At 52.4% G+C, this 21,207-nt stretch overlaps 3 protein-coding genes and 1 long non-coding RNA gene across 5 annotated transcripts; 3 read left to right on the top strand and 1 right to left on the bottom strand.

Moving 5' to 3' along the window:
- The first annotated feature begins 42 nt into the window (after window positions 1-42).
- Window positions 43-2,916, top strand: LOC135316112 (uncharacterized). 2 transcript variants are annotated; one of them, XR_010375560.1, is made up of 3 exons: window positions 43-148; window positions 440-791; window positions 1,367-2,916. It is a non-coding gene; the product is annotated as an uncharacterized LOC135316112 (long non-coding RNA). The 2 variants fall into 2 exon arrangements; XR_010375561.1 differs by lacking the exon at window positions 440-791.
- Window positions 2,917-3,491: 575 nt separating this feature from the next.
- Window positions 3,492-5,992, top strand: CHCHD2 (coiled-coil-helix-coiled-coil-helix domain containing 2). Its single transcript, XM_064467993.1, has 4 exons — window positions 3,492-3,669; window positions 4,167-4,413; window positions 4,986-5,148; window positions 5,677-5,992. Exons 1-4 carry the CDS (start codon window positions 3,620-3,622, stop codon window positions 5,685-5,687), a joined length of 471 nt encoding a protein of 156 aa, XP_064324063.1. The 5' UTR covers window positions 3,492-3,619; the 3' UTR covers window positions 5,688-5,992.
- Window positions 5,993-7,416: 1,424 nt separating this feature from the next.
- On the top strand, window positions 7,417-15,027 carry PHKG1 (phosphorylase kinase catalytic subunit gamma 1). Its single transcript, XM_064467992.1, has 10 exons — window positions 7,417-7,538; window positions 9,993-10,126; window positions 10,419-10,594; window positions 10,927-10,981; window positions 11,580-11,645; window positions 11,868-12,031; window positions 12,636-12,726; window positions 13,708-13,861; window positions 13,949-14,074; window positions 14,713-15,027. The coding sequence occupies exons 2-10, from the start codon at window positions 10,044-10,046 to the stop codon at window positions 14,962-14,964; spliced, it is 1,167 nt and encodes a 388-aa protein (XP_064324062.1). The 5' UTR covers window positions 7,417-7,538; window positions 9,993-10,043; the 3' UTR covers window positions 14,965-15,027.
- On the bottom strand, window positions 14,336-20,848 carry SUMF2 (sulfatase modifying factor 2). Its single transcript, XM_064467990.1, has 9 exons — window positions 20,717-20,848; window positions 20,169-20,325; window positions 19,065-19,179; window positions 18,417-18,461; window positions 18,060-18,210; window positions 17,460-17,515; window positions 16,956-17,040; window positions 16,431-16,596; window positions 14,336-16,075 (listed from the first exon to the last, which is right to left on the bottom strand). The coding sequence occupies exons 1-9, from the start codon at window positions 20,787-20,789 to the stop codon at window positions 15,964-15,966; spliced, it is 960 nt and encodes a 319-aa protein (XP_064324060.1). The 5' UTR covers window positions 20,790-20,848; the 3' UTR covers window positions 14,336-15,963.
- Window positions 20,849-21,207: the final 359 nt, after the last annotated feature.

The raw sequence follows: 21,207 nt of genomic DNA, 5'->3' as shown, positions 1-21,207 counted from the left end.
TTTCCCCTTTTAACTTAGATCTGGGCCGCGGGGTGGGGGGGATCTGGGCTGTTCCGGGGAGTGCTACAAGACCCGGCACGGCTGACATAACCCTCAGGGCTGATGTGACCCTTCGCTAGAGCTAAGGCGACGCTATTCTCTCCAACAGGTACTCCAGTGAGCGCTTCAGGTTTTTAACATGCTTTTGGCGAGAATCATAGAATCATGGGATGGTTTGGGTTGGAAGGGACTTTAAAGGTCATCTAGTCCAACCGCCTGCAGGGAGCAGAATGAGCCAAACCACCACAGCCTGCAGCCACGCAGAGCCCATCTGGTGACTCCTCTGCAGAGGGACCTTGCTGAGGGCCTGCTCAGTTCCCAAAGTTTACCCTGAGGCTTTCCGAGATGTGTAATTTGGACACGTGATGTAAAAAGTGCATTAAAAGTTTGTTTTTTCTAGTGCACACCGTAGCCTGGTGCTCTAGCTGGCTCCAGAGCAGTCCTTGATGGATTCCCCCAAGCCTCACTCAGCCTTGTATTTGGAAGAATACACTTCACACTTAAGCAATGGGATTTCGTCATCTGTTTCACAGATTGAGGATTACATTCGTACCATATCTCTACACATTGCTGGCAAACCTGTGAGCCAGGAGCACTAGACAGGTACAACCACAGGCAATCAGGGCTGGATCTTCCTTCTTTTGTGTGTGTCTGGTTTCTATTAAAGTAGCATCAATACCTGTCTGGCTGTGGTTTAAGAAACCAGCTAATATCTCTGCTCTACCAACACAGAAGTCACCTAGTAGCTGAAGGTAAAGCAATCTTTGCTTACTGTAAACACCCTCCATAACCACCATCACTGCTTTATTCTGAGGCTGGCCACCGGCTACTTGTTCTCCTCCCCTTCCCCGTTGCCTTGAACGCACATTATAGCTGGGCATTAGCAATGGAAGAGCAAGTCAGTACAAAACGAAGCTCTGCGCATTTTCCCAAGGAAGGCAGGGTGACAAAACACAATGGCAGTTATGCCATCTGGGCCTTCATTGTTCTGCAAAACAAAACGAATTCAACTAGAGACGTGTTGCAAAATGACTTCAGCAACAGGAAGGAATCCCTCTGCCAGCAAAAAAGGGAAATTGAAAACTGTTAATTAAAAAGAGTTGAGAAAAACATCAATTAAAAAATGAGTTGTTTGAACTGTAGCTAGCGTATAAACTAAATTTAAAAATCGCCTGCTCTCAATGCTGTGCCTTCTGCTTTCAGTGGGAATGAGGGGAGAGGGACAATGGGAAAGGAGTGGACATGACCAAGATAGAAGGGGCAACTGGAAAAATAACAGCTACTAAAGATGCACGAAAAGAAATCACTCTGTCTTGTATGTTTACAGCTTGGCCCTTAAATAACATGAGGTCTAGTCAAAGCTTTTCAATTTTGCCGACCATATGGACACCATGGGACGTCGGGCCCTGGAAGCATCGCTCAGGCTGGCAACAGGGGATGGAGGAGCGGGGCTGAGCTCTGCCCTGCCCTGCCAGGCTCTCAGCTGGCCTGCCCTACTCCAGGAGCTATCCATGGGCCAACCGCAGGAGAGAAAGTGCCAAATCTGAAGTGAATTACTTACTGTCTCCCTGGAGTGCAAAACTCATAACGCTTTATAGGCATTTGACAAAACCCCAAACGCAGAGCTGCTGAGGAACCAGCCAACATGGAGGGAGGCCAAGAGTAAAAGAACCAGAGAGAAGATGTGTGCAGAGACGAGCTCCTGCAGTAAAGCCAGCAGTCTGAACTTAGACGGATGCCGCTGTTCTGAGTTGTGATATATTGTGCATATTTAGCTCCTAATAACTTTTACATTAACAGCAACAGCTTTTCTGACTAAAGCTTTGCTTTTGGATTATCATTGCTATATTAACTCACAATATTCACGCTTCCTGCATCAGACAATAGTTACAGCCCCTTACATACAAGATGTTGAAATGACTGGTCTTACATAGCTACCTCCCTTACAACTGAAGAAATTGTGAACAAGCAATTTTTTTGTCATGATAACAGCTTTATAATGAAGTGACAATGTTGCAGGGTAGCAATCACATTTTGCGGATGAACGTGTGGATATGTAGTCTAAGGACAAGAAATGAGGTCCTTGCTTATAATAGGAAATGGAGTTGTTTGAAATTTCACTTTCTGTTGAGCCTAATTTGAGAGTTTATTAACTCATTAGGTCCAATCCTCTCTGTTAGTCATCTGGACCCTTTTCATTATTTTCAATGGCGTTTAGATCAAGAAAAAAAACAACCAAGTTGTGTGCTGTATTCACTGAGTAAGTAGGGATCAGATTTCAGCAGAACAATTTTACCTCTGGTATATCTGGACTTACATAATAAACTCTAGGGACTATATTTTAATCATATTACAAGTCATATGACATAATGCATGTCATGGTATATCATGGCAGAAGACAGTGCTACCATATGATATGCCTTTCTCCTTATCCTTGTTAAATGATTCATTCTTTTCTAAAGCTCTGCTAAGGTTCATAACGCATAGCAGATTCCAAAAATCATCTGTGTTTTGCCTGGAAAACTCCCTCCATTTAACAAAGTACGTGCAGTGCCATTCAATTTATTGTAACAGCTCTAGATATAGTATCATGACCATACAGTAGAAGGCCTGACTTCTATTTATTCTCTTCCATTTGCTGTTTTTATTGTGTTCCCCTCCCTAGACTGGAGTCACCATCCCTGTGGGTATTTAAAAGGTGTAGTTGTGGCAGTTCAGGGCATGGTTTAGGAGACATGGTAGTGTTGGGCTGGTGCTTGGACTTGATGATCCTAGAGGTCTTTTCCAACCTTAATGGTTCTATGATAATACCAGTCTTCTCAAGCCATCTTTCATCATCTGTCTCCAAACTTCCCAGCCTTTTTTCTTCTTTTTTTTTTTTTTTTAAAAAAAGCCGCTAACTTCCAAACCCTGATTCAGGTGTGCAGCCCTTTTACCCACAGGGACAGCTGAACTGGGGTCAGTCCTTGCTGGGGCAGCTGGCAACCGTGGTACTGTCATGATGTACCCTGTGTTAAAGCTGCTGTGTATAAAATTATTAATTAATACACCAATAAATAAAAAAAGACACCCTTCAAAATATGGACAGAGTTTCAAAACCCAGAGCCAAAAGGCACGTGCCAGCCCGTGCAGCTGGCGTTCTGCCGGGCACTGAGGGGTCAGGAGGCGCCTTTGCTCCTTTTTCAAGCGGGTGCCGGTAAAACCCAGCCTTTTGGGTGAAACTCAGCGATTCTGTGGGCAGCTGAAGGCTTTTGGAGGCTCCTTCACGGTGTCTCGCGTGCCACCTCTGGGCCTCTCCAGAGAGCGCGAGCCTCACAGGGCAGGCGCGCATTTAAACAGGCCCTATCGTTGCAGAGCGAGGCGCCGCCATCGCCCCCTCCAACCGCCGCTTCCCCCCCGGGGCCGCGCCTCCGGCGGGCGGGGAGGGGCGGGGCTCGCGCCGGCACCGCCCCTCCGCGCGGCGTTGCGGCAGTGACGCGAGCAGGCGCGGCGAGTGTCGGGTGACCTTCAGAGGCCGCGGTGGGCGCAAGGCCGCGTTCCCGCTCTCTCTCCTCTCCTCTCCTCTCCTCAGCGAGCCGCCATGCCGAGGGGTGGCCGGAGCCGCACGTCCCGCGTGGCGCCCCCCGCCAGGTGAGGGCCGCTGAGCCCCCTCCTTCCCTCTCTCCTTCCCCGCCCCCGCGCAGGCCGCAGGCGGCAAAGGCCTTTCCGCCATTCCGAGGTCGGGTGACGGGCCGGCGGGGGGGAAGCGGGTGGGGTTGGTCCGGCTGCTTTGAGCTCGGTCGTAGCAGGGTGGGCGCTCTGCGGGGATGGAAGCGGGTCTCCTCCGCTCGCTGGGCGGCAGGGCCCGGCCACCCAGTGCCTGAGCGTTAAGGCCTTATTTAATCAGCCGCCTTTAGGTTATACGTAATTTCCATCAAAACCGCCCAGTCCTTCGGGGTGTGGGTAGCCAAAGAAGCCTGTAAACTTACCCTGTTGTGCGTAAATCGCTCACCAGAGTACGGAGTTCTTGCCATTGATGTGGAGGTGTAACACGGAGGGACTGCAGATGCTTGTGCCCTGCAACCAGGCGGCCTCTGCCCGACTTGAGCTGGGGTGATGATGTGAGGTTTCTCTTTATGTCCTTGCAGTCGGGCACCACAAATGAGAGCTGCATCACCGGCACCTGCTGCTCGGGCGCCCGTCCCAGCAGCGGCACCGGCTTCTGCTGTGGCTGCTCCGGCACCGAAGCAGCCTGGTCTGATGGCACAGATGGCTACAACTGCTGCTGGAGTTGCTGTAGGCTCTGCTGTAGGCCATACCATAGGTCATGCGCTTACAGGAGGATTTGGTGGAGGAAGCAGCTCTGAAGCTGCAAGGCCTGATATTACTTACCAGGTAAGAGAAAGCACAACTGGACACGAGCTAATGAGGTGCAGTTAACTTGGAACACCCGTTCTGTATAGGCTGATGTAATTGCTATGGACGTAAAGACCACACAAATAATGGCTGGGAAAGCTGGGGTAATTTTAATGACTCAGTCTCCAAGGTAGCTACCACAATCGCCATGAGTGTCTTAAAAGTAGTTCAAAGGGATGTATGAGTGATATGTGCTTGCGGTAGGGCATTAGTATTGTGTTCTACTGTAGTACCCCTCTGATTCAGACGGGACTTTAGTGTTCCTGTTCTGATGACAGTAAGATCTATTGCGAGACCCTTCTGTGATGTTCAGACATTAAGATAATAGCACCTTGCCCAGATGCTACCCAGAGTTACCTAAGTGTTTGTAACTTAGGAAACTGTTCAGAATGTGTTATGCCACTGCTGGAAGCTGTTTTGTACTTCAGCTCGTTATTTGCTTTCCATTTAAAAACGCGGGGAAGACATACAGAGCAAGCAGTATGGGGGTGGTGTGGCTCTGTAGGCTGGAGGTGTAGAAAGGGTGCTTACAGAGGTGTCTGCTGTTCCAGGAGCCCCAGGCTGCTCAGCCTGCCTACCAGCAGCAGCAGCAGTCGCAGTTTGCTCCTTGCCAGTACGAAATGAAACAATTCCTGGAGTGTGCTCAGAACCAGACTGACCTCAAGCTGTGCGAGGGCTTCAGTGAAGTACTGAAGCAGTGCAGGTTTGCTAATGGTGAGTAAACAGTGCTACCAGGCAGCTCTATGAAATGAGCTAATCAGTAAAATGATTGTGGGAGTAACGTCCTGGGTTTTTTCAGTCTGTCCAGTAAAGAATGGGGATTGATATGGAGCACATACACTGAAGTCAGTTAAAGCAAGATGCTCTTATGTTGGGCTTCTTGTTTTGGTCCTGTACTTGTAGCGGGAGGGGATGGGGTGGTGAGAGGGAGAATTCCGAAGCTTTTGCATTCGTGCATGGACTGAAGCTGACTGTTTGGGAGAGTGGTACCAGCTGGCTTGGAGAAGCAGCGTAGCAAGCGCCTGTTGGGCACAGCTGACAAACCCTCCTGACCTGGGAGAAAGGTGGCTGCTGAAAGCTGGCATCTGGGTGGACTGCTCAAGTCTGCAGTTCAGCACATCCCAGCGAAGTAATGAGGGGAGAGGGAACACCCTGGCGTATGCCTTACAGCAAGCGAGACCACCCGCTGTTCAGGGATTTAAAGCTTACTGTGATTAACTGGGATAACTTCTTAACTTACAGGTTTAGCCTAAGCCTTCAGAACCAGGTTGCTGAAGACCGTCTTACAAGAACTGACCTGTGAATGAAAAAAAGCTTCAGTAATAAAGTCTAAGGCTCTCTGAAACTCTGTTAGTTCATATATGCACACTGTTGTTCCCCTCGTGGCTTGATTCCTGCCATAGCCGCTACAGATGTGATACAGCTCACAGCAGGTTAATCTAGCACAAAATGGAAGAATGAACAAAAAGCAGAACGAGCTAATTTGGGCTAACTGGTTTGCTGATTGTTGTGGTGAATGTGAATGATACAGTGTATAAATAAACTCCCTCTAGAAGTACCTTGCTTTAGTGGACTTTGGTGATCAGGCAAGAACTAATTTTTGGCAGGCAGGTGCCAGCTGTGGGGCCAGAAGGGTTGGAGCTTCGGGAGCTCCTGGAGCTCAGTGGTTGCCAGGCATCGCCTGCTTGAGCACTTGAACCCCGCTGCTGATGAAAATACATAGCCACAAGGAAGGGTGGGACTGAGGCCATGCTATTGCACATGCAGTGGGTCTCGGTTCCCCCGTGCCCTCCTGTCATGCTTTTAAAAATAAGCTCTACGTTCAGGCTCATGAGCTTCCCTGTGTGCAGAGAGGATCTCTGTGGTAGGCCTTTACCTGTGCAAGCCTATGCGCTCTGGAGCAGCTGTGCACTTCCAAGATCATGCAGTTTTGCATTAGGCTCACGGTTCCTGGTAACACAAGCAGGGGCCGTGCGTTTTCCTTCATCTGGTGTCAGGACTGAAAGGTGAGAGGGTCTGGCTGCCTACAGCCGGCGTGGCCCTTTCCTCCTTGCACCTGAGGCAGGGGACAAAGCTACTGCTGCCAATTGGGGAAAAACCCAACAACCCTCCATTTAGAAAGTATTTACTGATCCGAAGTGCGGAGCCTCCTTTCCCCATCAGAGGGAGCAGCCAGCTCGCACCCTGCTAAGTCCCCCGGACCCCGCACCAGAAAGTGCTGCGCCTGCTAGAGGTGCGGCCACAGCAGGACCTGGCTTTCCTCAACTGCTGTGTGCTGTTGCGTAGTCTTGCCTGTTCCTGAGGGCCGGCCTGCCTCGCTGAGCTGCAGTGCCTGGAGGTGAGAGGATGCAATCAGCATTCAAAACGGGGAAGGGATACTTCGAACGCGGGGGGCAAGGGCACGGCGACCTTTCCTGGTGACACGAGCAGCTTTGCTTCTGTGGATCAAGCTCACGTCGCCGTCTCCAGGTGTTTCACTGTCCTGGTGAAAACGAACAGCAGCTCGGGCCAGAAATGCCTGCACCGGGCCGCTGCCGAGCTCGCAGCAGGTGCCCCTGAAGCCCCCTTCTCGAGCCGGCGGGGGGACGCGTTCGCACGCGGGGGGCAGCGCAGCGCGGAGGCGCGCCCCGCCGGGCCCAGTGCCCGAACCCGCGCGCTGCGGCGCGGCCCCGCCGCCTCCCCCGCGGGCCCGGGCTCCCGCAGCACCCGCCGCCGGCGGTAGCCTGCGCCGGCCCGGGCGGCGGCGGCGGCGCGGCCCCGAGCGAGCGGAGCGGCCCGGTGCGGCGCGGCCCCGAGCGGAGCGGCGCGGCCCCGAGCGGAGCGGCGCGGCCCCGAGCGAGCGGAGCGGCCCGGTGCGGCGCGGCCCCGAGCGGCGCGGCCCGGCCCCGAGCGGAGCGGCCCCGAGCGGAGCGGCGCGGCCCCGAGCGGCGCGGCCCGGCCCCGAGCGGCGCGGCCCCGAGCGGAGCGGCGCGGCCCCGAGCGAGCGGAGCGGAGCGGCCCCGCAGCGCCCCCGCCCTCGTCCCGCCCCGGCCGCTGCCCTTCGCCCGCCCGAGGCCCGGGGACGGCGGCGGCGGCGGCGGCGGAGCCAGGCTGCCCGCAGCGAGGTGAGGCGGGCCGCAGCCGCTCTGCCGGGAACCCGTTTTGGGGAAGAAAAGGGCTTCGGGGGCGGGGAGCAGCTCGGAGCCGGTGCGGGTTTAGCTACCCCGGAAAGCTCGCTTTCAGTATTATCATCTCCTATTTGCTAAGCCCGCCGGGGCTGGTTCCCCGGGACCTGCAGCCTCCCCTTGCTCGCTTGCCCTCGCCGAGGCGGGAGGTTTCGGTGCAGAAGCACCCTTACGGGGCGGGTGGGCTTCGCCGGGGGCCGCGGATGCTGCCGCGGGATGGGGGGTGGGGGCTCCGGTGCTGGCCTAAAAGCTGACTTTAGCCTAAAAGCTGACTTTAGCCTAAAAGCTGACTTTAGCCTGGGCCTCCCAGATTTATCTCAATAAATATTTGCATGTTATTGACTGTTTCTCGAGGCAAACATTTAAACCCGGCAGCGGTCCGGCCACAGGCCGGGTGGCGACAGCCAGCGCCGTCTCCGCCAGCGTTGCTCCATCTCTGCCTCAAGAAAGAAGCCCCCCCCCCCGCCCGGCTCCCCCCCTCCCCGCACTCCCATGGAGCCCATACAGCCCTGAAAATAAAACCGGCTTATCCCGTTAGTGCCCTGTGCCAGCTGCTCATATAATATCTGGATGTTTTAAACAAACTCCTGGCCTCTTTCCTCCCCAAAGGTGGCACGCAGACCCCGGGCTTCTGGCAGCACCCCGCAGATGCTCCCCAGCTTCCGGCCCTTCCCACAGCACCAACCCCCAGGACTTGGATTTTCAGCTTCAACAAAAAAATCAAAGTTGTTGGTTCTTCCCCACCTCGGAGATACTTACTTTTCCCTACTCCCTGATCCTGCCTCTCATTTATAATTTTGGCCCTGACTTGGTTTGGCATTGCCCACTATCTCCAGCAGGTAAAATTTTAGGATTTAAGTCAAACTCATTCCTCTTTAGAAATGCTCCGGCCCTCGTTAGACATCCCTCCCGGCAGCAGCAGCAGACAGACACCTAGAACACCATCAGTCCTTACAACCAGGTCAGGACAGATCACTTCGATAAGATTTAAATGTACTTAGAGATGCAAACCTGCCAGGCAGCATCCTGGCAGTGTAATTGCCACCTCGGAGAGAAGGGCAGCGAAAAACCCGTAGTATCGGGGCTCTCCTACCCACCTGCTCTCCCCCAGCAGCCAGCTGTCACCCCAAAATGACAGTTTTGCTTCCCAGGTTTATAAGAGCTGCTTTCTACACTAGCTGCTCGGTCTCTGTACGTTTGCGGAACAGCTGGACCGAGACAGTGGGGATTTCAGCTGAGGATGTCCAGTTCCTAGGTCTTAAAGGGAAATATTGGTGAAAATTAAGGATCAGACTATTGGTTACTTTTCCCTCCTCTGTCAGAACACTGTCACACTGCTCTTCCTCCAGCAATGGCAGCACATATCAAAAACACCACCCCCCCCCCAAAAAACCTCACCACCCAATCCCCAGAAAAAACCCACAAAAACCAATCACAAAACCAAACACAGGAAAAAAGAAATGGGGCAAAGCCTTTCAGGAGTTTTGGAGGCTGCTGGCAGCTGTACGCATGTGGCCAAGGAAGCCCACTCAGCCACTGTTCTCAGGCTGGCTCAGCCCTGCTGACCCCACAGCACTTACTAACCCTGGAGACCCAGTCCCCTGCCTGCACCCTGACCCACCAAGTCCCCCGCGCAGCTTCACTGACCCTCTCCACCCATTTTCCCTCCTCAGTCCTCTTCCCTTCACTTTAAACACCATTTTTTCCTCCTTGTTTTCAGCCAACTGTTCCAGAGAACTGTTTTCTTAATAATAATCAGGAAAAAAAAAAGAGAAAAAAAACGCGCAAGGCAGATTCCAGTGCTTCACAGGGGTCTTTGGATGGTGTCGGCATGGGATGATGTTTCTGGAGGCTGCTGCTGCTGCGGGCCTTTGGACCTGCCGTGCCAGCATCGCCTTGATACTGTTGTGCCTTTGCAAGCTTAGGGTGCAGCTTAGCCACTGCCTCCCCGGCCAGTGCTCTCCCAGAGGGCGTCTCAAAAAATTAATGAAATTGCTTTCCCAGGTGGGAGGAACCAGAAGTGCGGCAGAGCCCTCAGCACATGGTAGGAGCTGGAGGACAATGCCCTGTGAGCTGGATGTGGGTGCCCTGCAGGAAGGGATGAGGTTTTGAGGTGCTGCAGTGTTACCAAAGCCTTGGCCCCAGCCAGGCTGCTCCTGCCCCCGGGGACAGCCAGGCTACAGGGGATCCAGTGGGATTGCTCCTGTTCTCAGTGGGATCGCCACAGGCTCCTAGCACAAAGCTTTGCTTTTCCAGCAGCAAAATAAACCCTTTGGTCTGTGGTCCCGGATCATCCTCCTCCTCCTTCCTCCTCAATGTTTTCTCCTCCAGATGGGATTGAGGGTCCCTGCCCCAGGTGTAGCAAGTTCCCATTCTTGCTCTTTTGCCTTGCAGCCCCTTTCCACTGGCAGACAAGCCCAGAGTGCCACCAGACAGGAGCCAGAGATGACCAAGGAAGAGGACCTACCGGACTGGAACTCATCCAAGGAGTTTTATGAAAAATATGAGCCAAAGGAGGTTTTGGGCAGGTAAAGCTTGTTTTTGGTGAACTGTTGTTTCGTGTACTCCAGTACCTGATAGGAACAGCGTCTCCTGGGAATATGATATGAACAGGGCCCATAGCAGCATGGGGTTAAAAATAGCATGAAGCAGCACTTTCTGTCAGCAAAAAATCTTCTGTCCTACCCGGACAGGGTGACAGAGTGAGACCCACTCGTGCATGAAAATACCAACCAGCCCAGATGCCAAAGGCACGGCTCTGAAGTCGGGCTGGATGGGGAGGAATGGAAACCCCCATCTTGTCTATGTTGTCCCTGGCAGGGGGGTGAGCAGTGTCGTCCGTCGGTGCATTCACAAAGCCACTCGGCAGGAGTATGCCGTGAAGATTATTGACATCACGGCAGGTAACATATCCCCCAAGGAGGTGCAGGAACTGCGAGAAGCCACCGCTAAAGAGATCGACATTCTGCGGAAAGTCTCAGGCCACCCCAACGTCAGTAAGTTAGGCTCTGAGCATCAGGCCAAGTGGGTTTTCTGTCCCATTTATTCTTCAAGGTGTCCCCAGGAAGGGTTTTTGTGGTGAAATTCCTGGAGAGTCAGGCCTCTGATGGTCCTAACATGATGCAGGGCACCTGCTTAGAACATAGTCTGCTCCACTTCTGCACTCACGCCAGCAGCAGCCACACTGCACGGGTTGTCTCCCAGACAAAACACTAGTGAAGATCAATTCCTCATTAATTCTATTAGCAATTAGCTCAGCAATTTTTAGTCCATTCATGGACAGGAACGTGCTATACAGTGTCCTCACAGCCCCCGTGTTTTATTTCAGTCCAGCTGAAGGACAGCTACGAATCCAGTACCTTCTTTTTCTTGGTGTTTGACCTGTAAGTACCAGCTTGCCTGTCACCCCAGCACCATCTCCCAAAGCCCGTTCCTACTCTGCAGATGGCCACCAGCCAACGTTTGCCCCAGCTTTTTATGGCCCAAACAAGGCAAAATGGGCATGACCACTTCTTGCTTAAAGTAGAAATGAGCCTTGATTGCTGCGAGCCAGCTCATTGCAGCCTTACTGCCAGCAGTGTTTTGCCTCTGTCAGTGGCTCAGCACTGCTCAGGTTTCCCCATAACCTTTGGTGGGAGCCATCATGCATCCCTGCACGTTATTTATATGCCCAGCGGGACCAGGCTGTGCATGATGCCACGACTCCTGACACCAGGACAGTGTGGTGGATGGCAACAGGAGAGCCCCGAGCCTGCCCCATCTGAAACCCGTCCTCTCCGGTGGCAGGCTTTCCTCCTCTTACAGCAATATAGAGGCATCTTTACCCCTTTTTATTAAGAAGTTGGCTTGTCATTTTATGCAGTGGGTGCCCTGGGGCTGTTAAGGGGCAGCAACCCCTGGGCGATCCTCCCTAAGGGCTTGGGGCCAGTTTGCGCTTGCTGCTCAGCCACTGCCTGCCTCTGTTTTCCCTCCCACGCACAGGATGAAGAGAGGGGAGCTCTTCGACTACCTCACTGAGAAAGTCACCTTGAGCGAGAAGGAGACCAGGTAAGGCCAGATGCAGATGGCTGAAAATCATGTTGCAAAACCAGAGTGTGTGTTTGAAGAGCAGCCTTGCGGCCAGCACAGCATCCCTGGGCAGAACAGCACCCCGGGCTGTGGCCCTGCACTCAGGCATGGGGGCTGAGCTGTGCAGTCCCTGTCCCCATCCCTGGGAGCACGCTGCTGGTGGATGTTCAAGCTAGAAGAGGTGCTGTCACCCATCCCCAGGAAGATCATGCGTGCGCTGCTGGAAGTGATCCAGTACCTCCACTCCATCAACATTGTCCACCGGGACCTGAAGCCAGAGAACATCCTCTTGGATGACGACATGAACATTAAGCTGACAGACTTCGGCTTCTCCTGTCAGCTGCGTGAGAACGAGAAGCTAAAAGGTAGGAGGATGGCGAGGCGGGGGCGATGCCAGACTGGCCCCTGGCCATCCTGTTGCTGCAATGCCAATGGGGAGTCAGTGGAGTCTCTCCAGCCCCACCTTGGGCACAGTCTCATTGCCACGGGTGCAACGTGGTGCCTGTTGGCATGGGGTGCCCTCCTCCTCATGCACAAGCTTGGCTCTACCTGTGGCACAGCCTCCACACCTCGCTCCTTGCCATGAAGGAGTTGCTGTCCATGAGGAAAACCTTCCTATTCTTTCTGCTTTTTTCCCCTGCGGTTGACCCATATTACCTCATCCCTTTACTGCCCAAGATTAAGGTTTTTTTCCCACTCCTACCCCGTGAAGAGCCACATAACCCAACAATGGGTGTCCCCCAACACTGGCATCCCTATTGCACGCTTCACTCACACTTTAGCCAATATAATCCACCAAGAAAATTCACCAGCAAGGCACACACAAGTTGCAGCTACCCCCTGCAAGCACCATCACTGCAAGGACCCCACCTGTGATCCAGACCCCCTCATTGACTGCTTGGGAGTGGGTGGGGATAGCATAAACCCTCCTGGGTGGCTCAGGGGGGATGCTCTACCCCATCTTTGCAGAAATCTGCGGCACGCCTGGCTACCTGGCCCCTGAGATCCTGCAGTGCTCCATGGACGACGAGCACCAAGGCTATGGGAAGGAGGTTGACATGTGAGTGAAACACCTGCCTTCCTGCCTCACCCCTTGGGCTGCTCCCAAACCGTGCATGGTTTGAGGCGCAGCAAGAATTGTGCAGATGGGAACCAATTTGAGCATTTAGGAGGATAAATTATGCACTGAAAAACACCATGAGGGGCTTTCCTGGTGACCCAGGGGCTCTGGCAGAGAGCTGGGGGAGAAGCAGCCTGGGGACAAGCCCGTCTCCCTGCTTTGCCCCATCAGGGAGGGGGGAAAGCAACACTTTCTGCTCATAAAAAATCAACTTATGCTGGAATCCAAGACCCAGGGCTTTTTAATCACACCACATAGAGAGACACAAGCCTGAGGCAGCCCCCAAGAGAGCAGCCAGCTCAGGAAAGCCCATTAGAGCCCAGTCTGAGCCCTGCAGGAGCTTTGCCACTATTTCTGATGGCTTCAGGCTCAGGTCTGCAGTGGTCAGAGTTGTAACCACCCACTTGAGACACACCAGGGCATTTCAGCCCCTTTTCAGTTTAAATGTCTCCATTAAGCCCCATGCCAGGATGAGTTACGCACCCCAACCTGTACTGAGACAGCCCCAGAGCATCCAGCCTCGCTGGCACCACTGGATCCCATCCTCCTATATCCTCTCCCTCCCCTAAAAAAAACCAAGAAAAAAGAAGAAAAGCAAACACCTCCAACTCACAGCTTCTTACTTCAGCATCTAGGAGAGCAGGTCCATATCAACTCAACTCAAAAACCCCAAGCACCTCCCAGCAGCAGCATGGCCCCTGTTCCTGATCACCCATCAGGGCTAACGAGCCTCAGCAGTGAGCTCAGCCTCCCTCATCACACACCAAGAAAGGCAGCGTCCTGGTTTGCCAGGGTGGCAAAGCGCAGCATGTAGCGTGTCCCAGTTAGGGGGAGGCACCAAGCCACCCTTGGGACGCAGATCTGGCTGGGGACCCCCAGTGTCCTGGCCAGGGCTGGAGGGTCCCACTGGGCTGCCTGCAGGTGGAGCACTGGGGTGATCATGTACACCTTGCTGGCTGGCTCGCCTCCCTTCTGGCACCGCAAGCAGATGCTGATGCTGCGGATGATCATGAATGGGGACTACCAGTTCGGCTCCCCAGAGTGGGATGACCGCTCGGACACCGTCAAGGACCTGGTAGGTGCTTGGGGATGGGAAAACCTTTGGGGAGGAGTGTTTGCAGACCCCTGGGGTACCTCAGGTTGATCCAGCGCCCTCGTGCAGATCTCACGGTTCCTGGTGGTGGACCCGCGGCAGCGGTACACGGCTGGCGAGGCGCTGGCCCACCCCTTCTTCCAGCAGTATGACGTGGAGGAGGTCCGGCACTTCAGCCCCTTCCGGAAATTCAAGGTGAGTTGGGTATGGGGGGGTCTCAGCGCCCCGAGCCTGAGCCTGGGAGCTGCAGGGGCCGAGTGGTGGGATAGGTTTACCAGCTGAGCTGGGAGTTCAGGAAGGCTGATGGACCTGGGCTTTGGTAGGATGTGGCAGCCTGGGTAGAGACCCTTCTCCAAGCACTATTTTGCTACTTTCTGGTGCTTCCTAAGGGCTTTTTCACAGAAGAGGATTAAGTAAGAAAAGGGAAAAGCCTGCCTCCCCTGCAAATGATTAAAAAAAAAAAATCACTTCTAAGGGGAAATCAATGAGCCTGACATCACATGGGTGCATCAAATGATGCAAATGTTGACAAAACAGAGGAATCCTTTCCCTTCCCTCTAGCCAGCCATTAGGGCAGCTCAGAGGTACCTGAAGTGGCATTAGTTGACACACTTAGAACTGACCCACAGTCTTGACATTAAGGGCACACTTGGAAAAAACGTGTACCGCTCATGTGGGACTGAATACATGTGCCAGGAGCCGCGTTCCCTCTGGACCTGGATGGATACCTCACACACACACACACGAACAGCAGCCATGGGGGATGCGTTGGGGCCAATCCAGTCCCATTGTAGGACTGGCCACAAATTCCAGCCTGTTCCCCTGTGCTGCAGGTGATCTGCCTGACTGTCCTGGCATCGGTCCGTATTTACTACCAGTACCGGCAAGTGAAGTCAGTCACCAGGGAGCTGGTGGTGCGGGACCCCTATGCCCTGAAGCCCATCCGCAAGCTGATCGACGCCTGTGCCTTCAGGACCTACCGGCACTGGGTGAAGAAGGGGGAGGCACAGAACAGAGCCGCCCTCTTCGAGAACACCTGCAAGGCCATTTTGCTGACCTTGGCAGCTGAGGAAGGGCTGTTCTGATTGCCACTGCATAATCCAATGAATTTGCTCAGAGTTAAGGCAAGTAAAATCCTTGAAAACCAACCCGTGATTTCTTTCATTTTTTCTTAAGAGATACAGCTGGCCTCAGGTCAGGTGCAAGTGCAAACCCAGCAGACAGCTGCGATTTGTCCCCAGGGTATATCCCACTGGAAGGAATGGGTCTGAAGAAGCTGCCTCTAATACTGCTGTAATCAGCTGCAGCTCCTGATGTGCTTGGAGCAGGAGATCTGCTTGGGGAAGGCTCAGATCAGCCCTGGAGCAGGACCCTTTTGGGGCAGTCATAGCTGGAGGAGGAGGGTTGATCAGTGCCCACAGGGGTGTCCTCGCCCACCCCTGCGCTTGGGGCTTTGGCGGCAGAGCTTGTGCACAGCTGATTTGTAGCACTTAGGCTGGCTATAACACCCGGGAGAGGTGGGTCACCGGTTTGCATCATTTATGCACTTAGAAACGAGCACACACATGGTTTTGCTGCTGCTTAAGGATCAATAAGGGTACCTTGTTCACTTCTGGGAAGGCTTGGAGGCTGGTACAAAGTTGGGATTTCCTAAAGAGATGGGGACTGATGTACAAGTCACCCTTTCAGGGACGTGCCCCCATCGCTCCCTGCCTGCAACCGCCGCTCATGGCAGTCCCATGCCAGCAGCCATAGCAGGGGCCACTGGTGTTCGCTCGCTCTGGCTGGGGCTGGACGTCAGAGCAGCTCTGACCTGGTCACACACGCACACACCCCTCCGCTTGTTTAAAACAGACACTGAAAGGAGAGCTGTAGTATTACCACACCAAGAGGACATTAAAGAGAAAACGCCCTGCCTGCCCTTCCCAATCACTGCTCATGCCCAGATGTTCCAGTGCATAAAGGAGTTTTAGCTGAAAGTATTTATTTTTAATTTTTAAAACTGTATTGATGAAAGTGACCGCTGGAGCTCATTGTTCATCTCCACAGGAGAAAATGCCTTCAGGTTTTCCCGAGCGACCTTGTCAGAGCTCAGGTCTGGCTTTGGTCTGGCTTTTCTTAGCTGTGACAGGCGGGATGTCAGCAGCACAGCGGAAGCTGAGGTTGTCAGAGGCCGAGTCTGGCGTGTTCCCCATCCTCATGGGAGGAGAGAGACCCAAAGTTAGGCATCGTTCCCAGTTAACTCTTACACCCTTTTAATGTGACCCTCTATTGCAGACTAGAAGCATCTTCCACTTCCCTTGAATAACTTCAAGAAAAGCATTTTGATGCTTTTCCATACTTGATGGAAAATACATGTTTTGAGAAGCAATTAGGGATGTATTTATAGCAGGAAAATTTTTAGCAGTATTTGTAGTATATTTTCCTAACTGCTTCTCAGAAAAATTGAGTAGGAACAAACAAATATTTTTTATAATAAACCCCCCTTCCAAATAAAACCATGCCAGAAGAAATCACTGTGAAACAGCACCTGGGCATTGCCCAGACCTACCTGGTAGTAACACGAGCTTTATGGTTTGCAGACCCGTCTGCAGTGTCAATCCATGAGGCACCTCTCAGGACCTGCATCTTCTGAGCGCGCTGCCTCGATGAGAGCCCCGGAGTCAGGTACTCTGATGCGGTCCACTCCCAGGTGTTTCCCAGCAGGTCATAGAGCCCTGAGACATGGATGGTTTTGCATCAGGATTAGGAGAGCACATTTGCAAGGGCTGCAAAAGCCCCTTGGTGTATATGAGGGGGGCACAACATTCAAAGCATCACTGCAAGAGTGTGGTTTAATGGTGAGACTGGGAACAAGAAGCTCTTTACTGTATTGCAAACTGGCCCATTTACAACTCCACCTTCAACAAATCTCTCATTTAAATGTGCCTCACTGTTTCCCACCTGCGTGAGGGCATGGCATCCACTGCCCTCAAAACAACACGCTTGGGATTTTCAGGTAAATCACATGGAAACGCAAAATAACTGATGACTAATTAAAATCCCCAAAACACGGCTGGGGGTGACTGCTCCATACCATAGCTATTCTGAGGAGGGAATGCTGCCACTGGCGAGACACCGTGATAACCGTCTTCAGCCGTGTCGACCCGCGGAAAATCACCCTGTGGGAAGAAAGACAACATGGAGATGCTACAAAGTCCTGCTCTTCACAGGACTGCATTACACTTAAATAACAGAAAGGACTCTCCGATGCCAATTAACTCCATGCAACATTTCTGGCTGAGAGAGAAGATCAACCATCTAAAGTTCTCCCAAGACAATCCCCCTTTCGAACAAATTTATGTATGAATCTTCGGAAGCATTGAGGCCCTGGTTTCCCAGAGAAGCTGGGTTGACTCTGCTCTCTCTAAGGGCATTTCAGACAACCTACCAGGAGCTGAATTTTGGTACCCTGCAGGTAAGCCTGCGTTGCTTCCTGGGACCACGCAGCCTGCTCAGCCAGTCGGACGCGCTCTGCAGTCAAGTTAAACTCCACCCTCAGAAGAGCTCAGCGTAGGTGGGATGATTTTTAGGATCTTACCTGCCACAGATTTGTACGGTTCGGCTGAAACTTGTTTCCCCAGGGATACACCCTCTCTGCCAAAGAGGAAGAGACACCCATTACCCCGTGTCACTCCAGCCTCTGCATTTGCCTGTTTTTAACCAGGCTTTCACGACTGTCCTTTTCTGCTCAGCTCGGGACACTGAGAGGGTTACATGAACGGGGCTTGTCAGTCTAATCCCTACAGACACTACCAAGGAGGCAAGGAGAGACTGGAATCAGCAACAGCTTCCCATTTACAAACCACTGCTCACGCCAGGGAGTCCCATGGCTCCCCAGCGATGCCAGCAGCTGCTTTATGGCACATCAATGCGTGGGGGCAGGTGGGTCACTCCTTGCCCCAAACCCAAGAAATAGTATTTTTAGCTGGCAGGAGTGCTTTGTTTAGGAAGATACATTAAGACCATAGATAAGCCACTTCTTCCTATATTATTATTAATATGACTCCCAGGCCAAAAGAGGTGGTTCAGCCCCCCAGATTCACCTCTGAAAACATCCCTGGATGGAGCTTTAGATCAGGTAGAAATAACATTACTCGATGCCTCAGTCTGGAAAAAGGTCAGAGCTTGTGGTACATACGCTCCAGTCCTCCCCTGGCAGCATATTCCCACTCCTCCTCTGCTGGGAGCCTCTTCCCTTTCCAGGCACAGAACACCTGCGCGTCATTCCAGCTCACATGCAGCACTGGGTAATCCAGCCTGTCCTTTATGCTGGAGCCAGGACCTGAGGGCTGGGAAGAATTGCATCAGATTTTAATTGATTTTATAAACTTTTCAATTAAAAAGGGAATAAAGGACAGAACAGACCAAGGCAGGGAACGTGCAGCAACCAGAGGTGCTATTTTTTTCCCCATTTTTGGTCGGTAAGGTTCAGCACATGCTAACACGGGCACACTCCCAGCATGGACAGGACTCACTACATCGGGTTTTTACTCACCTGTCGCCAAAAAGCCTTCTCGACGGGCAGCCACCAAGGGGCAGACTGGGAAAAGAAACATCAGATTAAAGCTGAACTGGCAACACCCCCCAACACCGTCCCACACCAGTGTGCGTTGTTTGTCTGGAAATGGTTAAATGCTGCAGTTTGAGCTGGATTATCACAGGCATTTTGATAGTGCTTTCCAACAGAGTAGAGGCATCTGCTTTTACAAGTGAAAACAGACCAAGAAGCCCATGGCACTTAGTTTTTCTATTTTAAGGTTTGGATAATAAAGTACTTTGAAACATCATTTGCTCTCTCCCAGCTCACTGAAGCATCTCGTAAGTCCAGTCTGACAGTGTTTGGAGGGGTTGTAAACAGAGAAGCACTGTAAATCAGCCCAGGCTCAACCCTGCTGTTAGTTTCAAAAGCAAAACAACCCAAGACTAAAGAAAAAACATGGACAACGGCCAAACTCTGCACTGAGTGGTAGCTGCTACTCAGTGGAAAAGCAATACCAACAAGGGCAAATTTTTTTGGTTTGGTCTGGCTTTTTTGTTGCTTTTTTTCTTTAAACTTAACACAGAGAGGCCAGACAGGGCTGTGATCAGAAATACTATCTCCATCATGATCACTGAAACTCATTTCCATGGGATTTAGATTTACCTCCAGTTTTTGGGTGACTTTTTCTTTCAGCTCTTCGGATACAAAATCCTCAAAGACAAAGCTCCAGCCAAACGCTTCTGCTTCTGTTTTGTATTTCTTTTCTCTAACAAACTCCCTGGCATAAATACAACATGCTCAGGCATCTGGGTAAAAGTTCTTCAAGAGTCACACCACCAAACACAGCGATCTGCACAGGCAACAAGTTCAGAGCAAGGCAAAACATACACATAGACACCCCATCTGTGAAGAGTCCTGGCTCCTCCCCAGCACAGCTCCAGTTCATCTGATATAGATTTAACAGAAAAACCAGCCTGATTTGCATCTGTTCACAGATCTGATAGGTAAGATAAAAACTATGCAGGTAAATTCATCCTGCACCCTGGTCTTCCATAAAATGTAACAATTGCACAGATCAAAAATCCCTTAAAGCCATTAAAACCTATGTCTACTGTTAGTTAAATGTCTCCCAAGTGCAAAAAAAGTCACATACTGCTGAATGATGTCACCCTGCTTCTGTCCCATTTGTTTCCCTGTTGGCCAAGTTGCAGTAATTGCCATTACTGCGTGTTGCTGGGCAGTTACTGGTGTTTCGGCTCTTTTTAACTAACAAGGGCTCAGTCTGGCAAATAACGGCATATCCCCCAGAGCATTTATTACTGTTCTGTACAAAGGCTTCTAAAAATACATGGAGGACTGGTCCTGTATTTATAAATGGAAATGGAACCCATAGGAACCCAAAATCTGAAACAGTACAGCCCTGCTAGTAAGAAAAAGACACCCACAAGCATGTTTGCAAGGAAAAAGGAAAAGAGGGAGGGAGGAAGGAAGGAAGGAAAAAGAAAAGAAGGAAAAAGAGAAAAAAAGGAAAAAAGTAAGCACGTTTGCAAGCTACACTGGTAAGATGCTTCAGTTCACATCCATAGAGGTGATATATTTACTGACAGACACATTTTTTTTGTTCAAAGGAAACTGCTGGATCAGGCAAGCGTTAGCTCTCAGGCCCAGCCAGCCCCGAAAGACCCAGCACAAACACCCACACCCTCCCGGCGGCTGCCCGAGCGCCGGGACCCTGCGGGCCAAGCAGACCCAAAACTTTGCTCTTACCTGAAATCCCTGTTTGTGACAGGGTATTTGTCAATAGCAAACGGCCCCACAGTCACCTCCCTGGCCGGCCCCTCCTCGTCCCTCTTCTCCCGGGAACGGGACCCCATCAGAAACTTCCCCCCCGGCAGCTGCACCATGCTCTCGTCCTTTCCAAATGCTGTAAGTGAAGAAATTCAGTACAAGAACTTTCATTTTTAAACATGACTGCACAGGACAGCATACATTATTGGCCAGAAAGCCGCTTTGTGTACTGGAGGTAGGGTGTGATATAGTGAGTGACCATGATTGGCATTTGTATAGGAGGCTTTTTTTTTTTTAATAACAAGCTTAAAATATTTTAAAGGCACGTTTTCAGTGTCCCTCTTGGGAAAGGAAGGGCTCCAGTCAGGTGATATCAGCAAGGCGGCTCCTTTAAATTAACGGTTTGCTGCACCGAGAAGAAAGGGAACCCGCGCCGGGAGAAGCAAAGCGGTTTCGGCGGCTTCGCTGCGCCAAGCCCGGGCGGAAGGGCCGGGGAAAGCGGCGGCGGCGGCTCCCCACGCTCTCACCCCGCGGGGGGCGGCTGCTGCCCAGCGCCCCGCAGCACAGCAGCAGAGCCAGCGCCAACTCCCCGGGAGCCATGCCTGGCGGCGGGGCCGCTCCGCCAGCGGCCGCGCGGCGCGACCCGGAAGGGCTGCGGGAAGGGGAGGCGCTTCCGGCGGCCACGCGCCAGGCCCGCCCCCCCGCGCCAGGCCCCGCAGCTTCACTGGCCTCGGAAAAGGGCAGCCTTTCGGCCTTTACATGCAATGGCCGCGTTAGGGAGGTATTTTGCCTCCGCACATGAAAAAGCCCCTGCTACCGGGGCCAGCAACAAAACCACCGCCGCCCCAGCGGCAAAAGAGGCTTTTTTTCGGGGCGTTCGCTGGGGCTCTTTGTTTTTAAAAAGGCTGCTTTTACAGCCCCTCAGTCAGCCACCTGCAACTAGAGACTCCTGTCTGCACAGCTAGCACAACTAGGATTGAGGAAGGTAATTTAGGACTGCAGAAGCCTGTTGCCCTCC

This window comes from Phalacrocorax carbo, chromosome 17 (genome assembly GCF_963921805.1).
Source record: "Phalacrocorax carbo chromosome 17, bPhaCar2.1, whole genome shotgun sequence".
In the NCBI taxonomy this organism is placed as follows: Eukaryota; Metazoa; Chordata; class Aves; order Suliformes; family Phalacrocoracidae; genus Phalacrocorax; species Phalacrocorax carbo.
Note: the sequence above shows the minus strand (reverse complement) of the source record. Positions and strands in the feature narration are given on the sequence as shown.